At 39.6% G+C, this 19206-nt stretch overlaps 1 protein-coding gene across 2 annotated transcripts in view; it reads left to right on the top strand.

The window, feature by feature from the left end:
• LOC143027584 (uncharacterized) overlaps nt 1–19206 on the top strand; it is an 82715-nt gene that overhangs the window by 35844 nt on the left and 27665 nt on the right. For both annotated transcript variants that reach the window (XM_076188916.1, XM_076188917.1), the window contains exons 8-9: nt 5604–5798; nt 15116–15301. In XM_076188916.1, coding sequence (XP_076045031.1) covers nt 5604–5798; nt 15116–15301 — 381 coding nt within the window. The remainder of the gene's footprint in view (nt 1–5603; nt 5799–15115; nt 15302–19206) is intronic.

Raw genomic sequence — 19206 nt, 5'->3', positions numbered from 1 at the left:
GGGGATTAAAAATTGTAATGAGAAATAGCGATTTGGGAATGGATGCTAAGAGGAGATTGTATGAAGGAGTGATTGTGCTGATAACACTGTATGGGACAGAAACATGGAACATAAGAGAGGAAGAGTTTAAATGTATTTACCTAGTTGTTTTTTACGGGACGAGAGCTATGCTCATAGTGACCCGTTTTTGTATCTCTCTGCATCCAGTTTATTCTTAAAACCTTGTATACTTTTGGCACTCACTGTTTCACTGTTTAGTTTGTTCCAGACATCAATCACTCTATGTGGGAAGCTATTCTTTTTCAAATTTCTTCCGTAACTGTCCTTCTTTAGCTTCTTTTCATGTCCTCTGTTTCTCTTCTGTATCATTTTAATAAGTTGTCTCTATCAAGAATTTCCTTCCCTTTCATAATTCTGTAAATGGTCAACAAATCACCCCTTTCTCTTCTCTGCTCCAATATTGATAGATGTAATTTCTCCAATCTTTGTACAACCACTCCTTGTTTAACGATGACAATTGGGACCAGCGTCGCCGTTGTTAACCGAATTGGTCGTTAAGCGAAAGTGTATACATATACGTACATGTACAATGTCCAGCAATACATGTATCTTTATTTTCGTGTATTTTCCCTCTTTTATACAGTGGTTAAGTTCCTGAAATTACCGTGTATGACCAAATCCGCGTATGCTGACATTCCATATTAAATACTGGGGTATTTTTTTAGTGTCGACCATGGGCGCAATATACATACATACATACATATACCAAGGCTTTTGCCCCCTTACAAGGGAGGTAGCCAAAAAGGGAAAGGCATAAAAACACTCCCACCCATTTCATCCCTACATACACTCCACACCCCTCCCACCCTCCCTCTCATCTGAGCACCTCCTGGATGACGGGTCATCCCTGCACCCTGCCCACCGCCCTGGGTCAGAAGCAGTGTCGCAAGACACAGCACATCCACAGCAAGGCCGCTTCATTTAATCGGCGACCCCCCCTCTCCGTCCCCCCTTGCATATAAGGAGAGGACGGGGAGAAATCCCTTCGGGCTGCGTCAAAATTTACTCACACATACTACCCCACCCCCCACCCCCCTGCCCATTCCTCCTCATGCAATCACAACATCATCCATATACAACCATATGGGCGCAATATAGCAATAGAAAATTAATTATTAATTTTGTAAATTAAAATGTATCAACATAATATGCAATTTTGTGGGCAGAAATGAAAATAAAAAATACCTTTCTACAAGCAAATATGCTAATGAACAAAGTTGGTAGCATAGGATCGGGACGCCATCTTGTCGTTTGTCAATTGACGGCCTCGGTACTTCCGACAGTACCTCGCCAGGTATATTTTCTTGAAGGAATGTTATGGAGTGGAGATACATGCATTCCTTCAAGCTGCAAGAATTTTGTATACCCCGCAAGCTGAGAGAGTGGTTGAAAAGCCCGCCAACGTCTCTCACGACGACAACAACGAGGATGATCCGGATGACATTTAATTTGCAGGTAATGATTTATTAAACACAGGTTAGGTTAAGTTAGGTTTAGTTTAGGTTAGACGAATCTATCATACTTTCATTTCTTCGACGTCGGCATCTATCATAACAAACATGGTGTACCATTTGTCCGACACGACTTCGTTACTTATGAAATCTGTTTTAGTACCTTTTTTGTTTTTTTATTTCTGCTCACAAAATTGCATATTACGTTGATACATTATAATTTACAAAATTGATAATTAATTTTCTATAGCTATATTGCGCCCATGGTCGAAACTAAAAATTTACCAATACCGGTATATACTGTACCCCAGGTAGTTTTTGCAGCTTGCAGGATGGTAATATAGACTTAAGCTTCAGAACACTTTACCTCTCAGCTAATATCCATCATACAAGTTCATTTATAACGTACAAATTTGCCTCAGCCAACTTATCGTACACGACGTAACTTCGGGAGATTTACGTTAAACGAATATTGGTCTGTCATAAAGCCTGTTGTTATTCCGCGTTGTCGTTAACTGAGTAGGTCGTTAGACGAGGAGTGGTTGTATGTCAAATTTGATAGTGTAGGTGCCATTTTTTTCACTGCTCTTTGATTTTTTTTTTTTTTTTTTTTTTTTTTGCTAGGTGTCCATAGTGTTGCAGCATACTCTAGTTTAAGTCTTATTAGTGCAACCACTATTTTCTTTACCATTTCTTCATCCATGTAGTCAAAGGCCACTTTCATTGATCTTAATAAGTTCAAAGTCTCTCCAAATAATTTATTGACTTATTGACATGTTTATCAGATGTCAAGTCACTTGAGATAATCACTCCCAGGCCCCTTTCTGACTTGACTTTTTTGACTTCCTTGTTACCAATTTATATTGATCCGATATTCTATTTTTGCTTTTTCCAAATTCCATTATACTACATTTTTAATGTTAAAGTTCATTTCACACCTCTGACTCCATTCCCATATTTTGTCTAGGTCTTCTTGTAGCGATCTGCAATCTTCTTCTGTTCTTACTTTTTTGAGTAATTTGGCATCGTCAGCAAAGAAGCTCATGTAACACTTCACTCCCTCATCCATATCATTTATATATATGGCAAACATTAAAGGAGCCAATACAGAGCCTTGTGGGATGCCACTTATCACATCATCCCAGTTCGAATTTTTGTCTCTAAGTACCACTCATTTTTCTTCCACTTAAGAAATCCTTCATCCATTCCAGTAGCTTACCTTGTATTCCTCCTATTATTTCAATTTTTCTTATTAACTTTTTATGTGGTACTTTGTCAAAAGCCTTCTGCAAATCCAAGAAGGTGCAGTCTGCCCAATCATCTCTTGTATTATCTCAATTAATCTCGAGTAAAAGCATATTAAGTTTGTGGTACACGATCTTCCACTTCTAAAGCCAAATTGTGTAGGGTTTGATATTTTATTGTCTTCCAAGTGTATGGTCAATTTGTTTCTGATGACTTTTTCACATATTTTACTACTGTAATGTTAAAGTTCATTTCACATCTCTGAAGTTTGTAGGATCTTCTTTGTTTCCTCCTTTATATATTGGTACTATGTTTGAATCTTTTCAATCTTGTGGTAGCTTTCCTTCTTTGAGTGAAAAGTCTATTATCTTGTATAATTTGTCCGTCAGTTTGTCTACGAGTATACACTCTTTCAGTATCCAATTTGCAATTCCATCTGGTCTATGCAATTTCCTAACATCAAGGTTTTTTTTATTTGGTCTCATTTCTTTCTGTGTTACCTTTATTTCCTTCATTTTAGGGGTCTTTCTTGTTGTCCATCTTCCCAAATTTGTGAGCTCTCAATTGTAAAAACAAACCTGAAATGTCTGCCATTTCTGTGTTGTCTATATATTCTTTATCTCCTTCATGCAGTTTTACAATTTCGTGTTTGTCCTTTAATTTATCATTTATGTATCTGTAAAAGAGTTTAGGTTGATCCTTACATTTGTCTATAATATATTTTTCATAGTTTCTTTTTTCTTTCCTGCATATATTCACATATTCGTTCCTAAGTTTTATACATGTTTGCCATTTGGATTTTTTTTTTTTTTTTTTTTTTTTTTTTTTTTTTCCATCTTTTCCAGGTTTTGTCTCTTCTGTCTTTAGCCTCACTGCACCTTTTTTTATACCAACACTTTATATAAATTTGTTTTTGCTTCTTCTTTAGTACATATTTATCAATACCTTCCTTTTACTTTTCTTTGAATATCCATTTGTCTTCCATCTTTGTTTCCTCTTTGGAGAATTCATCCCAGTTTGTGTTTTAGAATTTTTTCTTAGTTTTACAAAATCTGTTTTGTTGTACATTAATCTTCCTTCTCTATGTTTATCATTCCATCCTACATTGTTTGAGATGAAATGCCTGAGAAGTATAGAAGGGGTTACTAGGCTGGATTGAGTGAGAAATGAAGAGGTTAGGAGAGTGGGGGTGGAAAGGGAATTGGGAGATAGGGTTGATGAAAGAGTATTTGGATGGTTTGGAAACATGGAAAGAATGAGTGAAGAAAGATTAGTAAAAGAGGGGTGGAATACAGAGGTGGAAGGAGTGAATATGAGTGGGCAACTAAGGATGAGATGGTTACTGAATCTCATTAAAGACATTGACAGATTGGAAAAAGTACAATGGCAAGCCACAAAACCGATTCCAAATATAAAAAATAAATTGTACGAAAATCGACTAAAACACAATCAGTTTTCCCTAAAAAAGTGTAGACTCAGGTGACTTGATACTGGTATTTAAGATTCTAAAGGAAATTGACAACATCAAAAGTGACAAAATTTTCACACTGAATGAGAGTCCGACAAGAAATAATGGTTTCAAATTGTCAGGAAATAGATTTAATTTGGAAGTGGGTAGAAACAACTTCGCCAACTGTCTAGTTGATGAATGGAATAAACTTCCTGCAGAGGCAATGCAATGTAGTTCAGTTCAAAGCTTTAAGATTCATTTAGATAAACACCTAAGCAAGATACTGTAATGCCTGCCATTTATTTTATATTATTTATTTATTTTGTTTGTCATTATTTGTCTGTTTATTATTATTTGCTCAATTAATATTTATTATTAGTTATCTCTCAATTTATAATTATTTACTATTTACCTCTTTGTTTATAATTTAACTTTATTTATTTATTTTATTATTATTTATATTATAATTTTTATTTATTTAACATTATTATAATTTTTTTTTGCATCAGACCTAGTTATGGACCAAAAGGTCTCCTGTTGGCATGCTCCGCCTTTGTAATCCTTTGAATGTCTTAAGGGAGGAAGTGGGAAGACAGAAGATCAGGGGTGAATGGAGAATGGTTGTGTATGGATGATGCTGTGATGCATAGAAAAGACTGGGTGGAGGATGGGGGTGAGGGAGTATGTGTGAATAATATTTTTGTGTGGCCTGAAGAAATTTCTTCCCATCTTCCCTTTTTTTTTTTTTGCATAAGGGGATGGGGAGTGGGGTCACCAATTAAATGAAGCAGCCTTGCTGTGGATGTGCTATGTCCTTCTACATTGCTTCTGACCCAAGGTAGTGGGTGAGATGCAGTGATGACCTGTAATCCAGGAGCCATGATGAGTGGGAGGGAGGGAGGGAGGGGGGTGAATGGGAGTGGAGTATGTGGGGATGGAATGGGTGGGAGTGGATTTTATGCCTTTGCTTTTTGGCTACCTCGCTTGTAAGGGGGAAAAAGATGTTGGTATATGTATGTATTATTATAACATTAGTGTGAATGGAGAGAACTTGAAAATAGATGAGGAAGTGGTGTGGCCTGAAGGAATTTCTTCTTGTCTGCTCTGTGTATTTCCGAGTGTTTGTAGGGTGAGTAGTGTCACCTTATAATTAAATGATGGAGACAAACCACTGTGGAAGTGCTCTGTCTTACTGCATTGCCTGGCCCATGTAGTGTAGTGGGAGACAGAGATGACTCTTCATCCATGAGGTGCTAATCTGGGAAGGAAAACAAATGGGTTTTTGATGGGTGCAGGATGGGTGAAGGGTGGTTGTATGCTTCGACTTAGACAACCCCCATATAAGGGGGAAAGGACTCTTTGCTATATGTATATATTAATACAATTTTTTTATGCAGTTATCAAGCCTTCAGGATCAAGTGGAAATGCTAAAGGTAGAGTTAGCAGAAAAAACAAAGGAAATACAGAGTTTGGAAGAACTCTCCAAAGAAAATTTGGCTAAACTGAAAGACTATCAATCAAAAATTACTTGCATGAACCAAGACAAAACAAAGTCAGAAGAGGTTCTTGCAACAGAGCAAAGAGAAAAGAAGGTAAGGATGTAGGCACTTTTAATATGATGAAGTAGTTCAGTTTTTACATAGATGAAGTTAGTCCAGAGTATTCCAAGTACAGTTGAGCTTCAGATAAAAAGTTTTGTGGGCAATTTTTGTCTCTGTTAACAAATGATACTTTGGGGCACAAACATACACATACATATGTACACACAATCCATATTTATTTCTGTGAGCGAATGTTTTAGTTTAAAAACGGAATCACTGAACGGATTAAGTTTGTTATCCTAGGTTCCATTTAGAGGAGTATGATTTATCCCCGTCTGGGGTATTGGCTGCATGTTGTGGCAGAGTAGCATGCAGTTGAAACTTTAGGGTCTATACAGGGTGCCCCTACGGACCAGAGCCACACATCATTTTGTCTGTGATAGAGGAGGACTCTGCTCTCAGAGAAATTAAACTTTTATTATACTGCTACTGCCCCCTTGTTACTCTCCTGTACCATTTCTCTGAATTTCATTCCCTTGTTTTTGCCTACCCTGTGGTGGGGGGAAAAGAATGCTGCCACCAAATATTCCCACTTGGATTGTAAGAGGTGAGAAAAATGGGACAGGGATTGGGACCAGGCATCCTCCCTGTAGCCCCACAGGGGACATTCCTAAAAAAAGTAAAGGCATAAGAGGGTCTAGGAGTTTTCCAACTAGCACCCTAAGGTTTGGGTCTTTTAATGTGCATGGATTTGGTACAGATGAGAGTAAAAGGGAAGAGATAGGTAGTATGTTTGTGAGAGGAAAGATGGATGTGCTGGCTTTGAGTGAAACTAAGTTGAGAGGGAAGGGCGAGCGTGAGTTTAGAAGTGTAGTTGGGAGGTTCTCAGGAGTGAAGAGAGGGCGAGGGAGAGAAGGGGTGGCTATACTAGTAAGTGAAGAGATAGGTAAATGTGTAATGGAGTTGAAGGAGGTTTCTTCAAGGATAATGTGGATGAAGGTGAAACTGGGAAAGGAGATGGGGGTTTTTGTAAGTGCATATGGGCCTGGTAGTGAGAAGAACGTAGAAGAAAGAGAGGCTTTTTGGATAGATATAAATGAGTGCATAGAGGGATTAGGTAGGAACGTCAATGTAATAGTACTGGGAGACCTTAATGCTAGGGTAGGAAATGACCCAATTGATGGAGTGGTTGGGAAATGTGGAGTTCCAGGAAAGAATCATAATGGAGAGTTGATGGTGGAGATGTGTCTAGAGAGTTGATGATAGCAAATACAGTGTTTCGGAAGAAAGTCAAGCATAAGTACACATGGGAGAGGGTGGTGGATGGAATGGTGGTAGATAGAGCATTAATTGACTATGTAGTGGTAGATAGGAGTATAATAGGAAGAGTTAAGGATGTACATGTGCCAAGGGGAGAGAGTGGGGGAATATCGGATAATTGTTTGGTGGAAGGTCAGTTGAGAGTGGAGATAGATGGAGAAAGAGGAAAGGGATAAAAGGTAGGGAGGTGCTTAGAGTGAACTCTTTAAATGAAAAGGAAAAGGAGAAGGAGTACAAGAAGAAGCTGAGAGAGGAGTGGGAGGGAGTGAAGGATAGAGTAGAGCTGGTAGTGGAGGAGGAATGGGGATGGTTCAAGGAGGGAGTCACAAAGTGTGCAAAGATGGTGTGTGGAACAAGAAGGACAGGAGGAAATAGAAGGAAGGGTAGTGAATGGTGGGATGAAGAAACAAAGAAGGTTGTAGAAGAGAAGAAGCAAGCTTTCAGAGATTGGTTACAAAATAGGACGAGGGAGTCATATGAGAGGTACAAAGAAAAGCAAAGAGAAGCAAAGCACAAGGTAAAGGAGGCAAAGAGGAGATCAGATGTGAAATGGGGTAAGAGTATGACAGAAAATTTTGAAAGTAATAAAAAGATCTTTTGGAAAGAAATTAAGAGAGGAAGAGGAGGCGAATCAAGTAGAGAAAAAAGGTAAAAGGTGCAGATGGAGAGATGATAATGGAAGAGGGAAGATGGGCAGAGTATTTTAGGGAGTTGTTAAATGTGAAGGAGGATAGGGAGGGAAAAATAGTTGCAGTGAGAAGTGTTAAGAAAATGACCATGATGAGTGAGGAAAATGGAGGAGAAATAAGGAAGGAAGAAGTGAAGGTAGCTGTTAAGATGATGAGAGCAGGTAAGGCACCTGGTCTGGATGGATGCCATGCAGAATGTCTAAAATAAAGGAGGTACAGTGATGGTGGACTGGCTGGTGAGGTTATTTAATGTTTGCTGGAGAGAGGGTAGAGTGCTGGAGGACTGGAGGTGCCTGTATACTTCCACTTTACAAGGGAAAAGGGGACAAGTGTGAGTGTAGTAGTTTCAGAGGGATTAGCTTGTTAAGTGTAGTTGGGAAGGCTTATGGGAGGATCTTGATTGAGAGGATTAGGTGTCTGAGAAGTATGATGGGGGTTACTAGGCTGGATAGAGTTAGAAATGAGGAGGTGAGGAGGAGAACAGGGGTGGTGAGGGAGCTGGGAGATAGGGTGGATGAAAGAGTATTGGGATGGTATGGATACATGGAAAGAATGAGTGAAGAAAGACTAGTAAAAGAGGTAAGGAAGGCAGATGTGGAGGGAGTGAACATGAGGGAGCGACCTAGGATGAGATGGATGGATGGGGTGAAAGGGGCTTTGGAGAAGAGGGGAATGTCTGTTGAGGAATGACGGGAGAGGACAGAAGACGGGTGAATGGAGAATGTTTGTATATGGGTGATTTTGTGATGCATGAGGTGGAATGGGTGGGGGTATGGTGGGTGAGGTAGTATGTGTGAGAAAAATTTGATGCAGCCCGAAGTGATTTCTCCACATCTCCTTTTCTGCATGCGTTGACAGAGAGGGGGGGTCGCCAATTTAATGAAGCGGCCTTGCTGTGGATGTGCTGTGTCTTGTGACATCTGCCTCTGACCCAGGGCAGTGGACAAGATGCAGGGATGACCCGTCATCCAGGAGGTGCCAAGATAAGATGGAGGGTAGAGGGTGGAAGGGAGTGGAATTTATTAGGGATGGAATGGGTGGGAATGATTTTTATGCCTTTTTTTTTTGGCTACCTCCCTTATAAGGGGGAAAAAGCCTTTGGTATATGTATGTATGTATGATTTATCTAGGAAAGATTAATTACAGATCTTTCATGAAGATATTTGTTTGATAACACAATGAAACACATGTTTTGTTTATTTGTATTTTTTCATGTTTATATATGTATTTCGTGTCACTGAATCCAAATATCACATTAGTTTTGACGTAACATCGATATTTCTTTATTTATTCTTGGTTTTATATTTTATTGTTATATACGCAACCTTTCTCTACAGTAGTTAATTGATTCAATCTACTTTAGCATTCTAAGGATAATTATACAACATCTAGTATTTTTTTCATAATATGAAGTGTATTTAAGAGCTACAATATTAGTAAGAACAAAATAAACAACACAACTTTGCACTGCAAGTGTTTTGATGACTCTTCTCATGATTAGAAGTGCTTTGACGATCGAGATTTTCTAGAATGCATGCTTTTGTCTTTTCTGACTAGTGACCATATGTAATCTCCCATCATAGCAGTATTCCATCGTCCTTGATATCTTCTTTCCATAGTTGCGATATCCTGATGAAATCTCTCGCCATGCTCCTCACTGACAGCCCCCAAGTTTTCGGGGAAGAAATCTAGGTGAGAATGCAAGAAATGTATCTTCAAGGACATACGACAACCAAGTTTCCTGAAGTTCTCAATAAGCTTTGCCACTATTTGTTTATAATTAGGGTCCTTGTGATTTCCTAGGAATCCACGAACTACATCACGAAATGAACACCAAGCTTCTCTTTCAACTTTCGTCATCACTCTTTCCAGTTTCTCCGACTTCAACATTTTGTTTACCTGGGGTCCAACAAATATACCACCCTTGAGCTTAGCCTCAGATAGCTTGGGAAACATGAGACAAATTTCTTGGAAAGTTTCGCCTCCAAAATCCAAAGCCTTCACAAACTGTTTAATTAACCCTAGCTTGATATGAAGTGGGGGTAATAAAACTTTTTTTGAATCTACTAGAGGCTGTCTGAGAACATTTAACATTCCTGGTTGCAGTTCAACTCTTAGGGGCCAATGAACTTTATTATAATGATCATCATCAGCCCTGCTGTCCCATAAACAAAGAAAACAGGAATACTTTGTGTATCCCCCTTGTAAGCCAAGCAAAAAGGCTAGCATCTTGAAATCACCACAAACATCCCATTTGAATTCAGCATAATTTATTTTTTCAAGAAGCTGTTTGACATTATGACAGTTTTCTTTCTTCTGTACTGAGTGTGCAAGAGGCAAAGATGGGTTTTTATTTCCATTGTGGAGCAATACTGCTTTGAGACTTCGTGTTGAGCTATCTATGAACAGTCGCCATTCTGCAGGATCATGTTCGAGTCCAAGGGCTGTAAACAAACCAGTAACATCCTTACAATAACACATATCATCACTAAAGTCATACATACATACATATACCAAGGCTTTTTCACCCTTTCAAGGGAGGTAGCCAAAAAGGGCAAGGCATAAAATCACTCCCACCCATTTCATCCCTAAATACACTCCACACCCCTCCCACCCTCCCTCTCATCTGAGCACCTCCTGGATGACGGGTCATCCCTGCACCTTGCCCACCGCCCTGGGTCAGAAGCAGTGTCGCAAGACACAGCACATCCACAGCAAGGCCGCTTCATTTAAAGGTCAGATATCAACAGATATACCATTCACTAAAAATCATCGAAAAAGTACTTTTTAAAAGCATACAAATAAAGTTTTTACCTATTACAGAAGAATTTATTCAGAAAATTCACTTTTAATTGCGCCTCGCATACCACTTTTCCGAAGTCTAGATATTCAGAATAACAATATTGTTTGTTTGGCAACTGTGACGTCACGAACGCGGAATTCCCCGAACCTTTCCCGAAGCGCACGGGCGGAATGTTTCGAATAGCAGACGACGCAATGAAATGAAGACAAAACTGTTTTTTGCTAAATTTGATAAGATGTAGATGGTGGAATTATATAGAATACTGTCAGTATGTTTTTTATGTACATTAAACTGTAAATACAAAAAGTTATGGAAGTCTTGATATCTGACCTTTAAAAGTCAGATATCAAGACTTCCATAACTTTTTGTATTTACAGTTTAATGTACATAAAAAACATACTGACAGTATTCTATATAATTCCACCATCTACATCTTATCAAATCTGGCAAAAAACAGTTGTCTTCATTTCATTGCGTCGTCTGCTATTCGAAACATTCCGCCCGTGCGCTTCGGGAAAGGTTCGGGGAATTCCGCGTTCGTGACGTCACAGTTGCCAAACAAACAATATTGTTATTCTGAATATCTAGACTTCGGAAAAGTGGTATGTGAGGCGCAATTAAAAGTGAATTTTCTGAATAAATTCTTCTGTAATAGGTAAAAACTTTATTTGTATGCTTTTAAAAAGTACTTTTTCGAGCAATACGATGCTTTTTAGCGAATGGTATATCTGTTGATATCTGACCTTTAATCGGCGACCCCCCTCGCCGTCCCCCCTTGCATATAAGGAGAGGACGGGGAGAAATCCCTTCGGGCTGCGTCAAAATTTGCTCACACATACCACCTCACCCCCCACCCCCCTGCCCATTCCTCCTCATGCAATCACAACATCATCCATATACAACCATTCTCCACTCACCTCTGTCTTCCGTCCTCTCCCGTCCTTCCTCAACAGACATTCCCCTCTTCCCCAAAGCCCCCTTCACCCCATCCATCCACCTCATCCTAGAACGTCCCCTCATGTTCACTCCCTCCACATCTGCCTTCCATACCTCTTTTACTAGTCTTTCTTCACTCATTCTTTCCATGTGTCCAAACCATCCTAATATTCTTTCATCAACCCTAACTCCCAGCTCCTTTTTCACCCCTGTTCTCCTACTCACCTCCTCATTTCTCACTCTATCTAGCCTAGTAACCCCCACCATACTTCTCAGACACCTCATCTCAAACACATTCAAACTCCTTCTCTCTTCTTCTATTATGTTCCAAGTTTCTGCCCCATACAGTGCTGTTGGCACAATCACTCCTTCATACAGTCTCCTCTTTGCATCCATTCCTAGATGTCTATTCCTCATTACACTCTTTAATCCACCAAGGCATTTACTTGCTTCTCTCAATCTACATTCTACCTCCACCTTCACTCCACCTTTTCCTTCTACATTTGCACCCAAGTATCTAAAACTATCCACTTCCTCCAGTCGCTCTCCCTTAATGTTCACTTCCAGTCTACTGCCACTTTCACCCCTTGTACATCTCATCACCTTACTTTTACCCACATTTATCTTTAGCTTTCTTCTATCACATACTCTCCCAAACTCTGCCACCAACTTCCTCAATCCCTCCTCCGATCCTGCCACAAGCGCAGTGTCGTCCGCAAACAACAGCTGGCTCACCTCCCACTTTTCTCCATTTTCTTTAACCATCTCCAATCCTTGACCCACTACCCTTGCATTCACCTCTCGCACCACCCCATCCATGTATAAGTTGAACAGCCAGGGCGACATAACGCATCCTTGACGAAGTCCCACCTTTACCTCAAACCATTCACTCTCTCCATTTCCAATCCTGACACAAGCTCTACTACTCTCATAAAAACTCTTGACAGCTCCCAAAAGCTTTCCTCCTATCCCATAAATCTGCATAACCTCCCACAGTGCCTTTCTGTCTACCCTATCATAAGCCTTTTCCAGATCCATAAAAGCCCAAAAAACATCCTTCCCCTTTCCTATAGCTTTCTCACATATCTGTCTTACCACAAAGATCTGATCTACACAACCTCTACCTATCCTAAATCCACACTGTTCCTCACCAATTACTCCTGTTCCTCTCCTAATCCTCTCAATCAAGATCCTCCTATAAGCCTTCCCAACTACACTTAACAAGCTAATCTCTCTGAAACTACTACATTCACACTTGTCCCCTTTTCCCTTGTAAAGAGGAACTATACAGGCACTCCTCCAGTCCTCCGGTACTCTACCCTCTCTCCAGCAAACATTAAATAACCTCACCAACCAGTCCACCATCACTTGACCTCCCTTTTTCAGACATTCTGCATGGCATCCATCCAGACCAGGTGCCTTACCTGCTTTCATCATCTTAACAACTGCCTTCACCTCATCCTTCCTTATTTCTCCTCCATTCTCCTCACTCATCACTCTCATTTTCTTAGCATTTCCCACTGCAGCTATCTTTCCTTCCCTATCCTCCTTCACATTTAGCAACTCCCTAAAATATTCTGCCCATCTTCCCCTTACTGCCTTCTCTTCCATTATCATCTCTCCATCTGCACCTTTTACCTTTTCTTCCCTACTTGATTTGCCTCCTCTTCCTCTCTTAATTTCTTTCCAAAACATCTTTTTATTACTTTCAAAATTTTCTGTCATACTCTTACCCCATTTCACATCTGCTCTCCTCTTTGCAAACTTTACCTTTTGCTTTACTTCTCTTTTCTTTTCTTTGTACCTCTCATAGGACTCCCTCATCATAGTACATACATACATATACCAATGCTTTTTTCCCCTTCCAAGGGAGGTAGCCATCATAGTAAATTTTAAATTCTTCATGTCGTTTCTGGTACACAGATGTCCTGCAGTCTTCTCCTAGTAGATTCCATTCTTTTATCCTTGATGTAAGAAGCTCAGCGCCTGACTTAGTAAGACCTAAGTCTCTGATTAAGTCATCTAGCTCACTCTGACTTGGAAAGTGAGGCTCCGAAGTCGTTCTTGGTGCGAAATCTTCATCTCCCATTTCATGGCTGCTGCTACCTGCTGACCCTTCAGATGAAATTTCCATTGTATCTTCCATCTGGAAAGAAAGAAATAACTAAATATAGCAACTTCAACAATGATGAATAGCATTAGTATTCCATATATCTTTAGGAAAGTGAATGTATATTAAGTACTTAATATTGAAGTTAATTAAAGGTAAAGAGAGTATGATAAAAATAAACTTGCATTTTCTGGTGGTTGTGGTACTGGTAAGCTATCATCATGTGGGACAGGTGCTCTAGATGATGGTATGTCTGGATACTGCAGAGCTTGTCTTCCTTTCACTTTCCTGTACTTCGTCACATCAATCATACAAAAGTAGCAGTCGTCATGATGGTTCTTTGGCTCTCTCCATATTCTAGGAATGGCAAAAGGCATTGCCCTTCCTGTACCTCTCAGCCATCCTTCTAGAGTAGATTGGCAGCTTCCACATATCACATGAGGTGCCCATGGCTTGTCCTGGTCACCCATGGGCATTCCGAATTAGAGTCTGTACGCTATCCACGCTAGCACCTCTCACGATCTTATGTAGTACTTGTTTTTTCCCAATATAATAACCACACACATAGCAAAATGTATCAGGAGAATTTTCACATCCTCTAGTAGCCATCTTAACAGGTAAATAGTTCAGTCATTGATCTGAAAGAGAGAATTAGATAAACATGTAGTAGCAGACCACATAACAATTCCAAAAAGTTACATGGTAACATTGAAATTATATGTATTTCTATAACGGTCGATGATACAGAAAAAATAATTGCATATTTGAAATCATCAGGAAAAATGGATTAATAAACTCTAAAAAAAAATACAATAAACAAAACTTTTGAAAAAAAATGTTATGTTGTGTAATTGGTACAGATTTGTGTCTTTTGATAATCTTTCTCTTTTAGTTACTTTTTCTTGTCCTTATGCTGCATTCCTTGGAATGATAAAGTTCTTCAGAATCAATTCATTAAAGCATTAGTTCTTCTCTTTAGCATTTATATCTTGCACACACATATACATGACTGCTCCAAATGATTACACATTGATATGCACTAACAGGTACATAGAATTCATACATAGAATGTGTATAGCTCATGGAAATGAGGGTCATGTACAAATGTGCTGTATATATATTCTCATGCAAACTTAACAGAAACAGTTGAGGGGGAAATGTACAGTAGGAACAATGTTCTTGACCATTGTTCATTCTAGAAAACTGTTCCTGAACTGATTTGGTCTAGGACCAAAATTGTAGACTCATTTGCTGTATACAGATTTGTCAGTGTGATATTTTTCTGCAAAACTTTGAATTTCACCCTTTGGCTGTGTTCAGGTTGGTCAAAAACCAATATTTTGGTTGATTACCGGAGCAGATTTTTTTTTAATGTACTGATTTATTTGACTTGTGAGACATTTCAGAGCCAAGGTTCTAATGTACTTCATATATCTTCTTAGTTCTAAAATTACTTGTAATCTATATAGTGTTGTTATTGATATTTTTTTCTTTGTTCATACTCTTGTAGAAAGTGGAACAATTGGTGGAGAAATATCAGAAGGAGGTTGAGACACTGAAGACCCAGCTGCAGCAGCTCTCCACTTCTCAGTTTTCATCACCAAAGGCAGGAGAACAGAGTACCAAAAGAGAGAGCAACAATGGCAGGAGAGAGTCAAGTGAATTACTGTTAAAGGAAACTGTTAACTGGCTTCGTGTGAGTTTTTTGTACCTAAATAGACACACACATACACACACGCACACACACTAAAGAAAGTAAATATAGAGGAAGACTGTGAATCATTACAGAAAGACCTGGATAAAGTCTGGGAATAGAGTCAAAAGCGAGAAGTGAACTTCAACATCAAGAAATGTAGTATATTGGGATTTGGAAAAAGTAAAAATAAAATATTGGGGCAATATAAAATTAGTACAAAGATAATTAAAAAAGTTAGCTCAGAAAGGGACCTAGGAGTAATTATCAGCAAAGACATGTCACCAGACAAGGATATCAACAAAATAGTCAGAGAAACCTTCAATTTACTAAGATCAATGAAAATGGCCTTTGATTACTTGGATAAGGAAATGGTAAAGAAAATAATAGTTATACTGATAAGACTAAGATTGGATTATGCTGTGACACCATGGACACCCAGCACTAAAAAGAATATAAATAAATTAGAAAGAATACAAAGAGCAACGACAAAAATGGCACCAACACTCCAAATTGACATACGAACAAAGATTGTCTAAATTGGAACTACCAACCCTGGAACAAAGAAGAGAAAGAGGATCTACTGATCATTTATAGAATTATGAAAGGGATGGAAGTCCTAGACAGAGATGATTTATTAAAGTGGGATAAGAGAAAAACAAGAGGACATGAAAAGAAACTAAAAAAGTATAGTTATAGAAGAGATCTGAAAAAGAATAGCAACAGTGTGTGCAAATACTATACAAGAATTTAAGAACAAACTTGATGCTGAAAGATACAAAGACAGGTCACTGTGAGCATAGCTCCCTGTATAATACAACTAATACATACATATACCAAGGCTTTTTCCTCTTTACAAGGGAGGTAGCCAAAAAGGAAAAGGCATAAGATCACTCCCACCCATTCCATCCCTGAATACACTCCACACCCCTCCACCCTCCCTCTCATCTTAGCACCTCCCGGATGACGGGTCATCCCTGCACCTTGTCCACTGCCCTGGGTCAGAAGCAGTGTCGCAAGACACAGCACATCCACAGCAAGGCCACTTCATTAAATCGGTGACCCCCCCTCTCCATCCCCCCATGCATAAACGAGAAGACAGGGAGAAATCCCTTCAGGCTGCATCAAAAATTTGCTCACACATGCTACCTCACCCCCCATCCCCCCACCCATTCCACCTCATGCATCACAACATCATCCATATACAACCATTCTCCATTCACCCCTATCTTCTGTCCTCTCCCATCCTTCCTCAACAGACATTCCCCTCTTCCCCAAAGCCCCCTTCACCCCATCCATCCACCTCATCCTAGGACGTCCCTTCATGTTCACTCCCTCCACATCTGCCTTCCATACCTCTTTTACTAGTCTTTCTTCACTCATTCTTTCCATGTGTCCAAACCAAACCATCCTAATACTCTTTCATCAACCCTATCTCCCAACCCCCTTTCCACCCCTGTTCTCCTCCTCACCTCCTCATTTCTCACTCTATCCAGCCTAGTAACCCCCCATCATACTTCTCAGACACCTCATCTCAAACACATTCAAACTCCTTCTCTAAACTAAGTAAATAAATAAGTACACACTGTCGTTGATTGTCAGCCTGTCAACACATCAAAATTGGCACTCTTGGGGACTACATTAAAAGCAAGACCTTTCATCAGTGTTACAATATCAGGATACCCAGGCTGTGTTGAATGGAAAGGGAAAGTGCTCATGGATGCCTGAGGTAAGCTAATATAATGAAAATTAGTGAATATTGAAAGAAAATGGAAGGGAATGGAAATAGGCCAAATGAGACCCCAGGTGGCGGAGCAGCGAAACAAAACATAAACAAGAGCATAGAGACCCCACTAGGAATAAGGAGACAATTAAATAACTACAAAGAAAGGTAATTTTTGTGCTTTTGGTATGAAAGGGGTAACATGAGTAGAATTATAGACATAGAGAAATGAGAGCTTTGTCTCAAGGATCAGGGATCAACATGATATGTATTACAAAGTGATTAGTGAATTAAAGACAATAAATGCTGAGACAATTCGGGAAGTGAATGCCCTGAAAAAAGAATTGGCTAAGGTAAAACATGAAAAAGAGGAATTGAAAAAAAGATAGTGCAAATAATATGACCATAAAAGAGGTGAATGAACAAATGAAGGTAATGACCAAAAAAATTGGAGGAAGTATAGATGAGGAAAAAATATTACAACTCAAAAACAATGGAAAGAACATAGATACATATACCAAAGGCTTTTTTCCCCCTTACATGGGAGGTAGCCAAAAGACAAAGGCATAAGAACCACTCCCACCCGTCTGGGGTATTGGCTGCATGTTATTGTGGCAAAGTGGCATGCAGTTGATACTTTAGGGTCTATATGGGGTGCTCCTATGGACCAGAGCCACACATCATTTTGGCTGTGATAGAGGAAAACTCTGTTCATAGAAAAATTATGACACTTTTATACTACGACTGTCCCTCTGTTATGCAGTCCCCCAACCCCTTGTTACTGTCCAGTACAATTTCTCTGAATATTCATTTCCTTTTTCGCCTACCTTCCCTTTGGTGGGGGAAAAGAATACTGCCACCAAGTAATTCCACTTGGATCGTAAGAGGCGAGAAGAAAGGGACGGGGATTGGGACTAGGCATCCTTCTCCTTGTAGCCCCACAGGGGACATTCCTAAAAGAAAAAGCAAAGGCATAAGAGGGTCTGGGAGTTTTCCGACCAGCACCCTAAGGTTTGGGTCTTTTAATGTGCGTGGATGTGGTACAGATGAGAGTAAAAGGGAAGAGATAGGTAGTATGTTTGTGAGAAGAAAGATGGATGTGTTGGCTTTGAGTGAAACTAAGCTGAAAGGGAAGGGCGAGTGTGAGTTTGGGAGTGTAAGTGGGAGGTTCTCAGGAGTGAAGAGAGGGCGAGGGAGGGAAGGGGTGGCTATACTAGTAAGTGAAGAGATAGATAAACATGTAGTGGAGTGGAAGGAGGTTTCCTCAAGGATAATGTGGATGAAGGTGAAACTGGGAAAGGAGATGTGGGTGTTTGTAAGTGCATATGGGCCTGGCAGTGAGAAGAGCATAGAAGAGAGGCTTTTTGGATAGATTTAAATGAGTGCATAGAGGATTTAGGGAGAAATATCAATGTAATAGTACTGGGAGACCTTAATGCTAGGGTAGGAAATGATCCAATTGATGGAGTGGTTGGGAAATGTGGAGTTCCAGGAAAGAATCGTAATGGAGAGTTGATGGTGGAGATGTCTAGAAAGAGAGTAGATGATAGCAAATACAGTGTTTCGGAAGAAAGTCAAGCATAAGTACACATGGGAGAGGGTGGTGGATGGAAGGGTGGTAGATAGAGCGTTAATGGACTATGTAGTGGTAAATACGATTATGATAGGAAAAGTTAACCACTTCCATACGGTGACGCCTACGTAGGCGTCATGAGGAGCAAGTGGGTACGCAATGATGCCGATGTCGGCATCTTGATTATATTTATAAATTTATTTTATGAAATTTAAAATTATGTATATGATTGCTTGTAAATGTATCTTGTTTTGATGTGTTGTTGTTGTTGTCATTCCCTAGACTGTCTGTCCGAGCAGTCCCGTCTCCCCAAGGAATGCCACAGCCGAAACTGGGTTTTTCCACAAATCCTTTATAGACTGTATGTTGTGTTGTTTGCGTGCATGGTCGTGTATAATGCAGTCTTCCATTATGTGTTGTTTGGTATGGGGTGAAGTGTTACATCCTGGGTAGCTGTTCACAATGCGGTCATCCAGCCTCTTCTGGTAGCTTAGAAGTGCTGGGTGGTGGCCACACTGCAGTCTGTTTTGATGTGTTTTTGTGAGTGGTTATTGTTTTTACTGTTTTACTTGAAATTTTATATATTCACATATGATAGATATGCGCTGAATG

This window comes from Oratosquilla oratoria, chromosome 8, assembly GCF_046742065.1.
Source record: "Oratosquilla oratoria isolate Oo_2021 chromosome 8, ASM4674206v1, whole genome shotgun sequence".
NCBI classification, from domain to species: Eukaryota; Metazoa; Arthropoda; class Malacostraca; order Stomatopoda; family Squillidae; genus Oratosquilla; species Oratosquilla oratoria.
The sequence above is the reverse complement of the archived record's forward strand: the minus strand, read 5'-3'. Positions and strand labels throughout refer to the sequence as shown.